This window comes from Caretta caretta, chromosome 1 (genome assembly GCF_965140235.1).
Source record: "Caretta caretta isolate rCarCar2 chromosome 1, rCarCar1.hap1, whole genome shotgun sequence".
NCBI lineage: Eukaryota > Metazoa > Chordata > Testudines > Cheloniidae > Caretta > Caretta caretta.
In genome coordinates this window covers 329,941,386-329,956,661 of record NC_134206.1, presented here as the reverse complement: position 1 = coordinate 329,956,661, position 15,276 = coordinate 329,941,386, and the positions used below count along the sequence as shown (strand labels likewise).

Sequence of the window (15,276 nt, the reverse complement as noted above, 5' to 3'; positions counted from 1 at the left end):
GGCCACAGCGAAAATTCCAAGGACATGGCCTTTGGTTTGGGGTTATGGAAGGGGGGTGGGGGGTGGGAGGGAAAGGAATATGACATGCACCACTACATTTTTCAGTACAGGGTATAGACAGTTAGTCTGTATAGAAGGGTTGGCCAAACTTACTGACTCTCTGAACTGCATATGACATTCTTCAGACGTTTGAGAGCCGGGTCGCACCTGCCGCAGCTAGGAGCTTCAGCCTCGCAGGAGGTGCCTGCCGGGGCTCAGGGCTCCAGCCCTGCTCCTGCTGAAGCCCCGAGCCCTGGCAAGTGCACCCCACTGGGCAGAAGCCCCAAGACCCCCTGTCCCCAACCCACTGGGCAGAAGCCCCAAGACCCCCCACCCCATTGGGGAGAAGCCTCTATCCCACCACCCGCTGCAAGACAGAGGTCCCGAGCAGGGACTGTCTCCTTGTAGAACGCCTTGCACATGTGGCCCCCAATATGATTGGGGTCTCTGAGTGCTCTCCCCGTATTAAGATGTTTAACACAGAAGGCAGAACCATCTATGCCCAAAAGAGCATTGACTCTAAAGGGACAAACACAGGGAAATGTTTACGCCCTACAGGCAAAGAGATCAGGGCGGTGGTAGGCGGATTACATTATTTTGTTTGGTTTTCAGTTGAATACAGTAACCCCTCTCTCCTGCCCCATTCCTCACAACCACCTCCAGCTTTACATCCAGGATCCTTATGCCTTCGCCCACCATTTACATTTCTTCCGTCCCATATAAAAGAGCCATTCTCTCATACGATAAACAAGTATAATAAATAAGATGGTGATGTAGGTGCATGTTTTTGTGTTAGGTTTTGGCTTCAGGCAGGATTTGAATGTGGAGAGGGCCAATGGGTTTCTTCACCAGCTCAGGGAAGGAATCCCATACATGGGGGGAAACATGGAAGGAAGTGGGAAGATGGCTGTGGAAGAAACAGGCAAATGCAGAATCGTGAGTGGTATCATTAGCAGCAGAAAAGGGAATGGGTGGCTGATGCAATAAGAGACGAGGTTGGCTAAGCAGGAAGAATTCCTTTCTGACCACAAAAGCAGATTTTAAAGATTCAACATTACATCATTTAGTTGTTAACACATTCCTATTAACAAGATGAACACAATAGTTTACAAGTGTTTTTATACAAGCAAACCTATGATACAGATGAACCCATGTGCAGATGTATATGGTGGGTGATCAGCTATAGCTATCTAGTACAAATGCCACTTGTCCAGGTCTACTTTCCCTTTGCTTATGGAAAATTGCTTTCAATAAATAATGTCTAAAAAGTGGGTCTTATTGCACTATAGTAGCTATTACTACTTTTTTGGAGGCTTATGCTGCTCCGTGATTGGAGCCAAAATCGACCAGATTGCCAGAAGTGGCCATTATTTATCTGTCAGCATGTAAAAAACATATGGGTTAAGGAACGCTGCATTATATTACATTGTAGTTATATATCTAGAGCCTTGGAGCCAACACTCTGGGGAGGGGTAAGAGGACACTGCAATAAAACAAATAATCAGCATTAATGCAATTAATGCATTAATGCAATTAAAACAACTGGTATTCCTCAGTCAGAACGAAGCTTTTGACCTTAAGAAATGGGAGTGTGCAGCAAGGAGAGGGAGCGAAAGGGAAAGGTAAGAAGGAACCTAACCCAGCACACTGCAAACCTCCTCTATGATGTAAGAGCATTTGGGTTATATAAGCTCTAATCTTTTCTGAGCCTTGTCAGCTGCAAAGCTGTATTATTTTATGACTCTACAGCTCCTGCAAACATAGTCCCTGTGGGCTGAAACTTGGTGCTCAAGGAGCATCAGTCCAGAAATAAGCTTCTGTGTGCATCACATTTGAAAAACAGCAGTGTTCAGTGGCTAGAAACAGATTTGTATGTTGTTAGATATTTTTAATTGCTTCTGAAACTGCAGACTTCTGCTTAATCCTTAATCCAGTTTATGTGATCACTTTGTGCTGCCTTGATTTTTGAGCCTCAGGAATGTGTGGGAGGCCCAGGCCCCTCGTCCTGTCACTCATATGTACTAAACACACGGAAAATATTAATGAATGTTTCCTTTATACAAAACAGCATTAGTCCTAAGTGAATCACAGCTAATATCTCTATGCCGCCTATGCTGCCATACACTGAGGACTATTCCTCCTCTTTCACGTCCAGTAGTTGAAGCAGGCTGTACCAGTGTCACGCCTACATGGGGATTCTCTGGGGCACTCAGATGTGATTAGTTAACTGGTTGTTAATCTCTATATATGGCCCTATGTAGCAGGCCATATTTATTCCAAATTATGGGTTTTTTTATTTTAACATTTGCAGAAACCTGCAGCATGTTATTAGACTGACAAATGTCATCTCTAACCGTATCTGAGATTGGAAAGGATGGACCCTCTATTTGCTTGTAACTGCTTACTAGAGAGCTCTACGGGTTTGTAGCTGTCAAGATTTCATGATTGGTTTGTTTTTTTTTAAATCTAACAATAAAAATAAAATTGTAAAAAGGATGTAACCTAGTGTCATGAAATGTGCCTGAATGTTTATAAGGCTGGGTCTGACTGCTAAGTGAAGTCTGGTAGGCCCGGGCAGTGTTTAATAAATAACAGAGGAATTCTTTTAGCAGCATGAAGTGCACATGGCTTATAGATGTCCCTGGCATCTTTAAACTAAAACCATATTTCTTCTATTATTTATTTAATATTTGTAGAGTGTGCAGGAATAGCCTGTTTTGTTCTGTAGACTAATCTCACTTTACACAGACTCCATCCTCTCAAACGCTAGTAATAGTCTTTGAAATGTGAACGTATCTAGGAAATGTAGAAAACAGACATCGCACACTTTGAAAAACAGCCAGGCTTTGCCCCTGTTTTTGTAAACATTGGAGTTGAATAAGCTCCTTAATGATAACAGTTGGTTAGTATGGAGAAAGAGAATTTGGGGCTATTTGTGAGTGGTATATTATGTATGACAAGTCTCTGCTTATTATTCCTTAGCTGAAATTATGGAAGTGGTGAATGAAATGCATAGAACCCTAAAAATAGTCCATGAAATTCAACGATAACACTATCATTCTTCCTACTGTCACTGCTGAAAATCTAAATCACGATTAATAAATGTAGAATCGTTGTTATATTGTGACTTCAACCCTGATGAAGCTTGGAAAGCCGAATGGAGTTCACAAGAAGTCACAAACAAACACCTTGTGAAAGATCCACCACAGAAAATCCCTGGCTTCAATCTTCTGCAAAGCTTATTTGCAACCCTAAACCATATTGGCACACGCCATGGCAGATGCGGATACTTGCTGCAAAAATGGAAATTAAAAACTCTCCAGTGTGTGACTGTGGTCACCCAGAACAGACCAGGGAAAATATAACAACTCAATGCCCAATTCACAAATACAAAGGATGCATCACAGCAAATACACTCAGCTACTCCAGATGCAATTATCTGGCATAACCATCTAAATGTCAAATTATAGTAGTTGATCTACATCTACATCAACCATATGAAGAAGAATTGTTGTATACTCTAATGATGATTTTGCTGTGATTATTGCCTAGAAACTGAATGTAGCTTTTTGTCAGCTTCCCAGTACAGGTACTGAAATACAACATTAAGTTTAAAAAAAAAGTGGAACTATATTGTGACAGAGTGGGATATGTCTGTACCAAACTGTGAACTCAGTTTTGTTTCGTTACTTCCCTTTTTATACTCTGTCCTCTATCCTGTCTTCCATTTTGTGTTCTGTGTTGAATAAATAAAACAACCTGACTTGGACAAGGTCATTCTCTTCCAGACCCTATCTTGCTAAGGGGTGTGTGGGACTTCTCAAAGAGGACTATCAAGATATGTCGTAAGGGCCATCAACTTGAGTGACTTTCAATGACTGGCCAATCTCAGGGGACAATAGTTATCTTCATGTGGGGCTTGCATGACAGGGGCTAGAATTTCCCAGCCTGCATATGGCAAAACAGGGTCAAAGACTAGAATAAAAAGGGGGCTTATCTGAGAAGGGAGGCCATCCACCACCACAAGCCAGAAGACCAGGCTGAAGAGAAAGCAGGAAGGCCTGCCTTGCCTGCAACGCTGATGAGATCTCTGAGTCACAGATGGGGTAAAATCAGACTAAGGGTGGACTCAGCAAAGAACTAACTCTCTAGTGGGTTCTTCAGCATAAAAATGACTGTGGTTACGAAATTCCTTGGCTAAGCCTGTATTCCTTGCTAGGCTGTCATGTTGTCCCTGAAAGTGTTAATCAAGAAGCTCAGAGTGCCCACAGTGAGGTGGGACTCTAAAGGAACATGTATACACACCTGGAGGCTCAGGAGGTCTGAATCATTGGTTTCAGGGTTGAAGGTGTCCGGGTTGTGGAGCCCCATGTTCCAAGGAAGGGTGGCAGACATGAGGTCTGGATCTGGGAGTGTGCTTCTGAGGCCTCAGAGCTAGGAACAAAGACATGGCTCTTCCCACGAGTGGTTGGGGCCGCTCACACCAAACTGGTGTCCATCCAGAGGGGGAGTGGACCAGGTTGTAACATAGATCACTTTACATTTCAATTCCAATTTCATAAAACAACCCATGTTTTGGCCTACACTTAATTAAACTAGAGGTGACAATGATATTTGTACTCATTCAAAGTTTACACTGATCTCTCAAGTTTGGCCCAGGAAGCAACATCTTACTTGGTAATATTTCTGCAGTACAGCATCTTAAGAATCCGGAGTTGCGTACAACCTTTCGAAAGGTATTTTAGTGTTTTGTCAGTAAGACGTACACAGCCTGAGATATCCAAGAAGTGGAGATAATGGCAGACTCCAGACAAATACTGAATACATAAATCCGTCATCTGTAAATCCAGCAAAAGAAATACACATACAGAAGTTAGAAGATTGCTGGAGATTCCAAAGAAAAACCAAAACACAACAGCCTAACTCAAAATTTTGAAGGGTATAATTTCAGAAAGATTATATTGAAAAGTACCACATAGGACATGAAATGTATGGAACAGATGAATTCTGACTATCCGAAATAGGAGACAAAAAAGACTATAAGTAACAGTTAAATGTTGGGAGTATATTTGGTGTCAGTCAAATATGATTCCAGTACATTCCAAAGCATGTAGGGATGTTTCAGCTAATCATAAGTCTGAAATAGCTCAATACTCCCAACCCCATAATTTTGCATATAACATATCTCATGTGGTAGGATTAACTGTTCTCAGATTATTCCATTTAAACTGTTAGACTGATCCATTTTAGAGTTAACTACAGGGAGAAAGAATTTTAATTTTAATAACACCTATTTCATATTTCGGTACTGCATCATAAATGTGTGTTGTCTTGTGACTGCTTTTGTTTATAGCCTAAGGTGTCTTTCAGTTTGTCCAAGACAGAACTATTCAGCGTCACTTTACAGTTCTATAGTCTGATCTGGAACTGATCACCAGTAATGCAAACTGAAGTTTGCTTTGGGCACCATATAAGGCCTCATTTCTGCAAGGTACTTAAGTGTGTGTGTAACTTTAAATATGTGAGTAGCCCCATTGACTTCAAAGGGAATACTTATGCCTAAAGTTATGTATGTGGCTAAGTACCTTGTTTAATTGGGGCCTAAAATCTAAAGGAAACTTGATGAACGCAAAAAAATCCTATAATAGGTATTCAATCAAGCCCAGATTATCCATGGCCCGAATGGAATGGAATGAGGAGTAGCCTTCCCCACCCTTGTACTTCCTATGCAAAGGCCAGGAACAATCTCAGTCCCTGTGATCATGGGAGTCTAACAGGGGCAAGGAGGAGACGAGATTGTAACTGTCTCCCCTTCACATGGACAGTAGCCCACAAAGCTGGACAGCCAGTGCACTATCCCTTCACACAGTCCCTCCTGGAGCTCCACCTGGAGAGATGCAGTTCTATAACACCTTTCCTCAGGGCTGTCATCAAGTCCTGTCACCAAGACTCAGAATAGGCCTGCTTCTGTATTGAAGTAAACAGAAGTTTGGCTAAATAGATGCAGGATCGGACCCTATTCAAGGAAATCTATTTTAGTCACATACACCAATCCTGTTCATGTCAGAGGTCATCTTTCCATTGAATTGTATCTTTAGAAATTCATCATTTAACTGGATTAGTCATTCAATCAGGGATTCATTTTCAGCCCTCACTATTTTCTCTCATTCATGTGGTTTGCTGCCCACAACAATTACATTATTTCTTTCTTCAAATAAAACTATTTAACAATTATTCCTTGAATTGGCTTTATGAACTCACAAATTACACAGGAGGTGTGGTTGTGCTATATGCAAACTGCATGCCGAGGTTTTTTGTGAAATGAGCAATGTTTGGAAGATGATTGTTCTACATGTCCTAGAAATGTATGTATGGAGATATAGATGACAGGGAGCCCCACTGTGCTCTCACTAAAGTCTATGGTTTTTCAATATGAAAAGGATTACAGTGGTCAGCTGTGCTCGTTTTCTGGGAATGTCCGAATTTCCAGAGCACATCTCACAACACTTTTACTGGGAAGTGAATTTCCTAAATTATAGTTCCTATGTTTTCTCTTTATGGCCTTTTTGTTTATTCAGTTATTTTTATATAGCTGATATTGCAGGCCAAGACTCTGCCAGGCATACTAACTTGTCCCTTTTAGAACAGGAGATTAGATCTTGCTTTAGTCTTTTTCTGATCATTTTTAAATAGTGTCTGAGTGGAAAATATTTCCTACTTGGCAGCTAGATACACTGTATTTATGCTGAAGATTGCCAAAGGCCCCCCCAACTGATAGGACTTTATAGAGTTTCAAACTGGGTTAAAGCCAACAGAAGCGCTTGCAAGATCCAGGATGGATTTGTCTGAAAGATTCTTGATGCTGGAGACCAAATATTCTAGACTGTGAACAGTTAGCAGATTTACTTCATAATCTTTTTAAGGAGAAGATATATAGACACAGGGTGGGGAGAGGAGAAATGTGGTGGGATGCAAGTGTTTATCTTCACTTAGTATGGAAAGATCTCTTTGCCTGTAGATTGCCCTGTATAGCATTATTGTTCATTATTATTATTATTGAAAAGTTAATTGAACATTTAAAAGCAGGAAAGAAATGTGAGAGACCTCTGGAACTGACATTTTGGCCATTGCATTTAATTGCTAATGGCTGAGGGTGGCTTTTAAAAGGATTCAGCATCAACCATTGACTTCAGTGGGAGCAAAATTAGGCCAACATGAGTACTCTTAAAAATCTCACCCATAGAAGCAGGACTCTTTCTGCAGAGGGAAATATTTGCGGACACAAACTTTTTTTAAAATTTACATTTGCTAGAATGCAGTAAATAGTTATTGTTATTAGTCAAGCAAGCAAGCATATGTGATTGAATAGACACAGGGAGCAGATGTGCTAAGTAAGTAAGTACTGGGACTAATGAAAATGACCTAGGCATTTATGTTAGCAGTAAAATGGAAACGGAGCCCATGTTCAGTTGGTGCAAAACAGACAATTGCGATGCTAGGGTCTAACTAAAGAGGTACTATGTAAAAGATATGGAAAATTGTCACAACACCGTACAAGGTAATGGTGAGGCTGAATGGCATTACATCAGTGATGAGTCTTTATTTATTTAAACAAATTAGTAACTGGAAATAATTTTCATTAAAATGTGTAAATAACTAGAAATACAGAACAAAAGTAATTCAGCAACTTCACTGAAGCAAACGTCGATATCGGAGTACGTGTAACAACACACAACATTCCATTGTCAATGGATCAGATGCAACGGAGCCCACAACTGTAACACCTATGACTCCGGGGGGGTTCTGCGGGACTGTGTGCTCGCAGAACACGACTCCCCCACAGATTTCCTGGGTTGCCCTACGGAAAATGGCAGGGACGCCCAGGGAAGCCGTGAGTGGGGTGGTGGTGATGGAGGGAGGGCCAGGGGTGACCATGGATGCAGTTTTTTGGGGGGAGGGATTGCCCCCCTCCAAACAGAGGTGAGGCATGGGGGGCACACGGGGTTACATGCCACTGCCCCCCCAATTCTGCAAGGGCAGAGCTGCCCAGCTGAAGGAGGCTGTCTCCACTCCGCTGACTCTGCAGCTGAACGCTGCCTCCTGGGTCCTAGTGCCAGTCGTGCTCCCCTTCTGCGTGCTGGGAGCCTTCCAGTTTTCTATCCTGTGCAACACACAGTGGAGCTGGGTATGGGGGGGGGGAGATGAGGAAAATGAGGGAACGGGGGATGAGGGGGGAAGAGGCAGTGGGGAAGGAAGGGAGGTGGAATAGGGCAGGGGGAGGGGACTGTGGGAGTGAGGGGAGGGGAATGGAGAAGAAAAGGGGATAGGGGAATTGCGGGAGGAAGCAGGAGCCCAGCATGCGGCTTCCCCTCAGCAGCAGCTGGGGCTCCCCTGTTAAGCAGGCACATCGAGCTCTCACCCTGACAAGCCCTACCCCCCCTACACCTGGACCTCTGATGAGCCCCCCACACCAAGACCCCCACCCCACTGATCCCCAACCAGCTGCACCTGGACCCCCACCCCATCAAGCCCCACTCCCCCAGTACCAGTACCCAGCATCCAGCCCCCCACCCGAGCCCCAACCACCTTCCTGCATCCCCTGCAGAGTCCCATTGTCCCTGAACCCAGAATATCCCAGTTAGTCTCTGTGCATCCAGATCTCCCACTGAGCTGCCCACACTAAGACTGCCCCACACAGAAACCTCTTACCTCACACCTGGATCCCCCCACACTAAGTCCCTTCACACTTGGATCCTGCTGGGATGAGCCTGTCCACCCACACCTGGTACACCTGGTGCTGAGGGACAGCGCCCAGGGCATTTCTGGGGCAGGCCCAGCCCTTGCATTGTGTTAGGGTCAGGTGCAGCCTCACTGCCGAGTCTCTGTATCAGGGGAGGTGTGGGCTTCAGGGTGATCTCCCACCTCAATGCAGCCAGTGGCCTGTGCTCCCCGCTGCCAAGCTTGAGCCACACTTATTTATTGACAAATAAAATTTGCAGAATTTTGCAGAATTTTAAAATATTGTGTGCATAATTGAAAATGTTTTGGCACAGAATTCCCTCACAAGTAACATATACACACACAGATAATAATATACTAACTATACGTACATTTTTCAAAATGTTTAAGTGACTTAGGTGCCTATGTCCCATTTACAAATGTGACTTGGGCACTTGGGAGCTTAATTCGTATGAAAAATCAATGGGACCATGGCTCCTAAATCATTTAGGTGCATTTGAAAGTTTGTGACCAGATCAATATTCCAAAGGTCAATGTTAGTTCACTGGTTTTAATTATTGGTGATTATTATATATAACATAGTTAATTTTTTTAATGTTGAAGAATAAGCTATAGGATGGTTGCAAAATGTGGACATCAGCAAGTCAAATGTCTCAATGATACATTATTTCATTTTATGTAATAGAATTTCTGGAACTACCCTTCCCAGCTCTTGTACCTACCTTGTGGCAACCAGCTATGTTGAGGGATGTAAGTTGGTGGCAGTTAAAGGCAAAAGCTTTGACAGTTTCATTTGTCAGCTGAAAGCAGTAAGAGACATCACAGTATTGTAGATCTTTTGCATCCTGGCAGAACCTCTGAAACACAGTTACAAACACCCAAATCAATCTCATGTACCTTTTTGGATGCTTACAGTTCTATAATACATTCACACTAATCTTCTGATTTACTTCAATCACTGTAACTGATTAATTTATTATTTTTCTCATATTGAACATGTGGAATAAGATACATATTATCAATGAGATTACTCAGTTGCATTCCATAACTCCCAACAAAAAAGGAGGAAATGCACCAGGTGACTATTTTTCATTTCTGACACTGGTAGATCACAAAGTGTGTTCTTCAGATCACACATAGCCTCTTTCATTTCATTTAAGTTTCATCGCACTTACTAAGATAGAAAAAAGACTGAGTTTGTGTCTTTTGCAATGAACATATCCAAACATTAAGGGTTACATTTCCAAGTGGGCCACAAAAATACTCTGTTCTCTATTGTGGCTTCAGATATCCTTGCTGTACATATTAAAAGGCATTTGGCAAGCAAAATAGGCAACTGTGTCTGGGCAGATTAATTAGAAGGGAGTATGGTCTAGGTGTTTGATCTGAAAACTGCAACTAAGGAGGTCTAGCTTCTTGCCCCAATTCTGCCACTAACCTGCGGTGTGACCTTGGGCAAGTCATGTAAAATCCAGCTTTTCAAAAGGCCCTCTTATTATGGGTGCCTTAGTTTTTTGAGGGTTCAACAAATTTACAGTCTGGTTTTCAGAGCTAATGAACACCTGAAGATCCCATTCACTTCAATTTCAGCACCTCTGAAATTCAGATCTAGTTGTTTAAAGATGGACACCCATAAAAGGAAATATCCAAACTTAGAGGCCATTTTTTTAACATTTGGATGTTAGCCTCTCTGTGCCTTAGCTTTCTTAACTCAAAAATGAAAATGATGGTTGTGAGCCTATTAATTAATATTTAAGAACAGAAGAACACAACATAAGAACATAAGAATGGCCATACTGGGACAGACCAAAGGTCCATCCAGCCCACTATCCTGTCTATCGACAGTGGCCAATGCCAGGTGCCCCAGAGGGAGTGAACCTAACAGGTAATGATCAAGTGATCTCTCTCCTGCCATCCATCTCCACCCTCTGACAAACTGGGCACCATTCCTTACCCATCCTGGCTAATAGCCATTATTGGACTTAACTTCCATGAATTTATCTAGTCCTCTTTTAAACCCTTTTATAGTCCTAGCCTTCACAACCTCCTCAGGCAAGGAGATCCACAGGTTGACCGTACACTGGGTGAAGAAGAACTTCCTTTTGTTTTAAATCTGCTGCGCATTAATTTCATTTGGTGGCCCCTAGTTCTTATATTATGGGAACAAGTAAATAGCATTTCCTTATTCACTTACTCCACACCACTCATGATTTTATATACCTCTATCATATCCCCCCTTAATCTCCTCTTTTCCAAGCTGAAAAGTCCTAGCCTCTTTAATCTCTCTTCATATGGGACCCGTTTCAAACCCCTAATCATTTTAGTTGCCCTTTTCTGAACCTTTTCTAATGCCAGTATATCTTTTTTGAGATGAGGAGACAACATCTGTACGCAGTATTCAAGATGTGGGCGTACCATGGATTTATATAAGGGCAATAAGATATTCTCCATCTTGTTCTCTATCCCTTTTTTAATGATTCCTAACATCCTGTTTGCTTTTTTGACTGCCGCTGCACACTGCATGGATGTCTTCAGAGAACTATCCACGATGACTTCAAGATCTTTTTCCTGATTAGTTGTAGCTAAATTAGCCCCCATTATATTGTATGTACAGTTGGGGTTATTATTTCCAATATGCATTACTTTACATTTATCCACATTAAATTTCATTTGCCATTTTGTTGCCCAATCACTTAGTTTTGTGAGATCTTTTTGAAGTTCTTCACAGTCTGTTTTGGTCTTAATTATCTTGAGCAGTTTAGTATCATCTGCAAACTTTGCCACCTCACTGTTTACCCCTTTCTCCACATCATTTATGAATAAGTTGAATAGGATGGGTCCTAGGACTGACCCTTGGGGAACACCACTGGTTAACCCTCTCCATTCCGAAAATGTACCATTTATTCCTACCCTTTGTTCCCTGTCTTTTAACCAGTTCTCAATCCATGAAAGGATCTTCCCTCTTATCCCATGACAACTTAATTTACGTAAGAGCCTTTGGTGAGGGATCTTGTCAGAGGCTTTCTGGAAATCTAAGTACACTATGTCCACTGGATCCCCCTTGTCCACATGTTTGTTGACCCCTTCAAAGAACTCTAATAGATTAGTAAGACATGATTTCCCTTTACAGAAACCATGTTGACTTTTGTCCAACAGTTTATGTTCTTCTATGTGTCTGACAATTTTATTCTTTACTATTGTTTCAACTAATTTTCCCGGTACTGACATTAGACTTACCAGTCTGTAATTGCCAGGATCACCTCTAGAGCCCTTTTTAAATATTGGCGTTACATTCCAGTCATTGGGTACAGTACTTTGCAAAGTACTTTGGAGACTCCCAGATGGAACGTGGTATAGAAGTACAAAGTATTATTATTACTAATAATATAGTCTAGTTTGCTCGCAGGTTCTTGCAGTATCTGGACATTTTTGCAGGTACATGTGTTGCACTCTCCTTTGAAAATGGGGTCTGAAGAGACCAAAGAAAGAAACCTGACTAATTTAATGTAGTGTATACTACACCTTACATTTAACCTTTGCATCTACGATGGCCAAGAATGTGAACCAGAATGTCTGACAAGCTGCAGGTTAAATAATTAATTTAAAATAGACTGTGCTTCACAGCTGCCCAATTCACATAAAACCTTACTTTGCATGAAACAAGGTAAGATGGATCTACATACTGTGGCATGTTTGAGTCTTTGCAATGAAGCTGCTATAAACAGACAAACCAATTCAGAACCACAATATGACACTTTCCACCTTCCCCCTCTGCATCTTCAGAAATCCTTTGGCTTGAATCTTTTTCAGGGGTTAAAGCTGTTTATTTCAGAACCTCTCTCTCTCTCTCTAAAGGGAGATGGAGGATGTCCCAGCACCTCTATCAGTGCAGGCAACCAACTGGACGTTGCCAGCTTTTCTCCACCATTCAAGTCCCCAGCCCAACTCCTTTTTGGGATAGCTCATTGTGGAGCTAGTGTCCTCTCTGCAGGGCCACAATACAAATGTAAATGACCTAAAATAATATTTTATACATCAAAATATCATGATTTTCATTTCCAGACAAGTGTCTCTGAATCTTTCATGGCTAGAAGAAAGTGCTTGGCCCTATTGTGAATCTCCCCTTTACAATGATTTGTAGCCCTGAAGGGTGGTAAGACATCAAATCTTAAACTTGTCACTGGTCCAGCCTTCCAGGACTGTTCAGCGTGGGCCTATCGCAAGTGTAATTTAGCATGGGATAGAGTGGCAATTCTACCTGTGTGAGGGAAAGAAGAAAACATTTATGTGGCAGACTGAGTTAAAAAATGGTGGCTGCTTGAAGCTGCTCAAAGGTTTCTAGTAATAGAAATAGTCCTGAAATACAGGGATTAGTGAAAAGAGTGGCAGGTAAAGGTGCATGATGAATGCAATTAATCACAGAGATACCACCTCCATATATGTGGTACATACTATCAGTAATAAAACATATCACATATACAGCTGTCACCCTAAAAAACAGTATTTACCAATAATTACCTGATTATTGTATCTGAGACACAGCAGTATTCTGCTTAACTTAAAATATGAATTCACTGTAGTATCTCAGATGCTTTGATGTGGTAATTGCTGGTAAATGCTGACTTTTGGATGACCAATGTATGTAAGTGTGAACTGCATGTGTGTGTGGGTATATATACAGCCAGACCTGCACACACTTTATAATTTCAACTTTATTTCATTAACCAGCTTTTAAATCTTACCATCTGTGTCTAGCGCTGCAGTTTGCTTTTTGGATCAGTACGGTTATGATAGGTCAGCAACTGCTGTTTTTAAGTACAGTATATATCTGGCTGTGAATGTTTTACTTTAAGACACTTTTGTTTTACTTTAAGAATGGAAATACAGAAATTATAAATGTTAGCTGGTATGGCTTTCATATTTTAATGCCAGTTTTGCAGGGTGTTAACTGCAGTGCAGAAAACTTCTAAACCCCCAGTGACTAAATTTTTTTCTCCTCATGTAAGAGAAGCCTAATTATCTTCAGCATTAGATCCCCACATGTGATTAAGTCATTACTACATTCCCAGTGAGGGTATGTAGTACAGGCTGCAGCCAGGATTTCAGTGTTTGTGTGATATGCTTAGATCATTTTTACTGGAATTGTCAAGCTGCTACAGTCTGTCATATGTACAGATTTAAAATATCCATAAAAAATTAGGTACTGAAGCTGCTCCTACCATTAAAACTCCCCACTAACTGTGAATACCACCATTAGCCCAAACATAGCTTTTTACAAGTTATCAGCTTAAGTCCTGAAAAATCATACAACAAAGTATTTTTATAACCTGTTGAGGAGTGCTGGGGAACTTAGTGCTGCCAAGAATTATTTTCTTTAATGAAAACAATAACTGGCATATAACATGAAAAATGGCATATAACAGAACATCTGAATATTTTGTTATGCGGTATCCTTTGTGTAAATTACATTTTACTTTAATAGACTGAATCTTTTTTGGGAGATAATCTATACAAGGCCTCCAAGTCAACACAAAAGGCAAAACAACCTTGCCAGCATGCAATTCCCATTGAATTTCATGTTCAGTGACAGGACAAAAATAACTGATAATGATTAAAGCAAATTAGATGTGAGCTTGAAAGGTAACGTTGTGACAAAAAAATGCAGTTTTGGGCCGTATACACAGAGTTATCACGCCACAAACAAGGAAGGGGACAGTCCCATTTTAAATAGCACTGGTTGGATTGCAACTTGACTGAATTTTTTCTGGGCACTTCAGTGCAAACACCGTGTTAATACTAGAGCTGTACGAATCATCAATTTTTTAGTTTGCTGGCTGAACTGAAAAAAAATGTGCTTCACATCAAATGAAATGAAAACTTGTTGGGTTTCTTAGTGAAAGAAAAAATGATTTGGGTAAAATATTTTGTTTTGAGTGGGGGGATTTTAGCTGCTTTTTTATTAAAATAAAAGGAAATGTGGAATGCCATTCACAAAAACCACCGGACGAGGAGGTGATAGTGCCCCCCCCCCCCATGCCCCTGTGGTAGAGCACTTTCATGGGATATGGGAAGAGTCCTCACTCTGCCTAATTTGGAGCAGGAGTTTGAACAGAGATCTCCCATACTGCAAATGGGTGCCGGGCTATAGGGTATCCTTGGTGGATCTTTCTCAGTCTCGCCTCTTGAAGCTGTTCCTCTTCGTATAAATAATTAAATATTCACTGCACCATGGAGAGCACTCTAACATGGGGTTAGGACACTTGCCAAGGCGGGGGTGCCAGTCCCTGTGTCAAATGAATATTTAATTATTTATACAAAGTGGAACAGCTTCAACAGGAAATACTGAGAGAAAGCCACCCCACAACACCACATAACCCAAAACTGCAGCTTTCAGCAAATAAACTGTTATTCTGAAAACATTTGCCCAGCTCTAGTCAGCACATTGGAGGGAATTCAGAGAAGAGGAATGGTCTTAGGTGGAAAAGTACTATATATATA

The 15,276-nt window shown here is 41.4% G+C and overlaps 1 protein-coding gene across 8 annotated transcripts in view; it reads right to left on the bottom strand.

Annotated features, from left to right (window-relative positions):
- FBXL13 (F-box and leucine rich repeat protein 13) overlaps window positions 1-15,276 on the bottom strand; it is a 171,984-nt gene that overhangs the window by 663 nt on the left and 156,045 nt on the right. For 7 of the 8 annotated variants that reach the window (XM_048836442.2, XM_048836437.2, XM_048836438.2 and 4 more), the window contains 2 exons: window positions 9,501-9,635; window positions 4,714-4,877 (listed from right to left, as the gene is read on the bottom strand). In XM_048836442.2, coding sequence (XP_048692399.1) covers window positions 4,714-4,877; window positions 9,501-9,635 — 299 coding nt within the window. The remainder of the gene's footprint in view (window positions 1-4,713; window positions 4,878-9,500; window positions 9,636-15,276) is intronic. The other variant, XM_048836444.2, reaches the window with a different exon arrangement.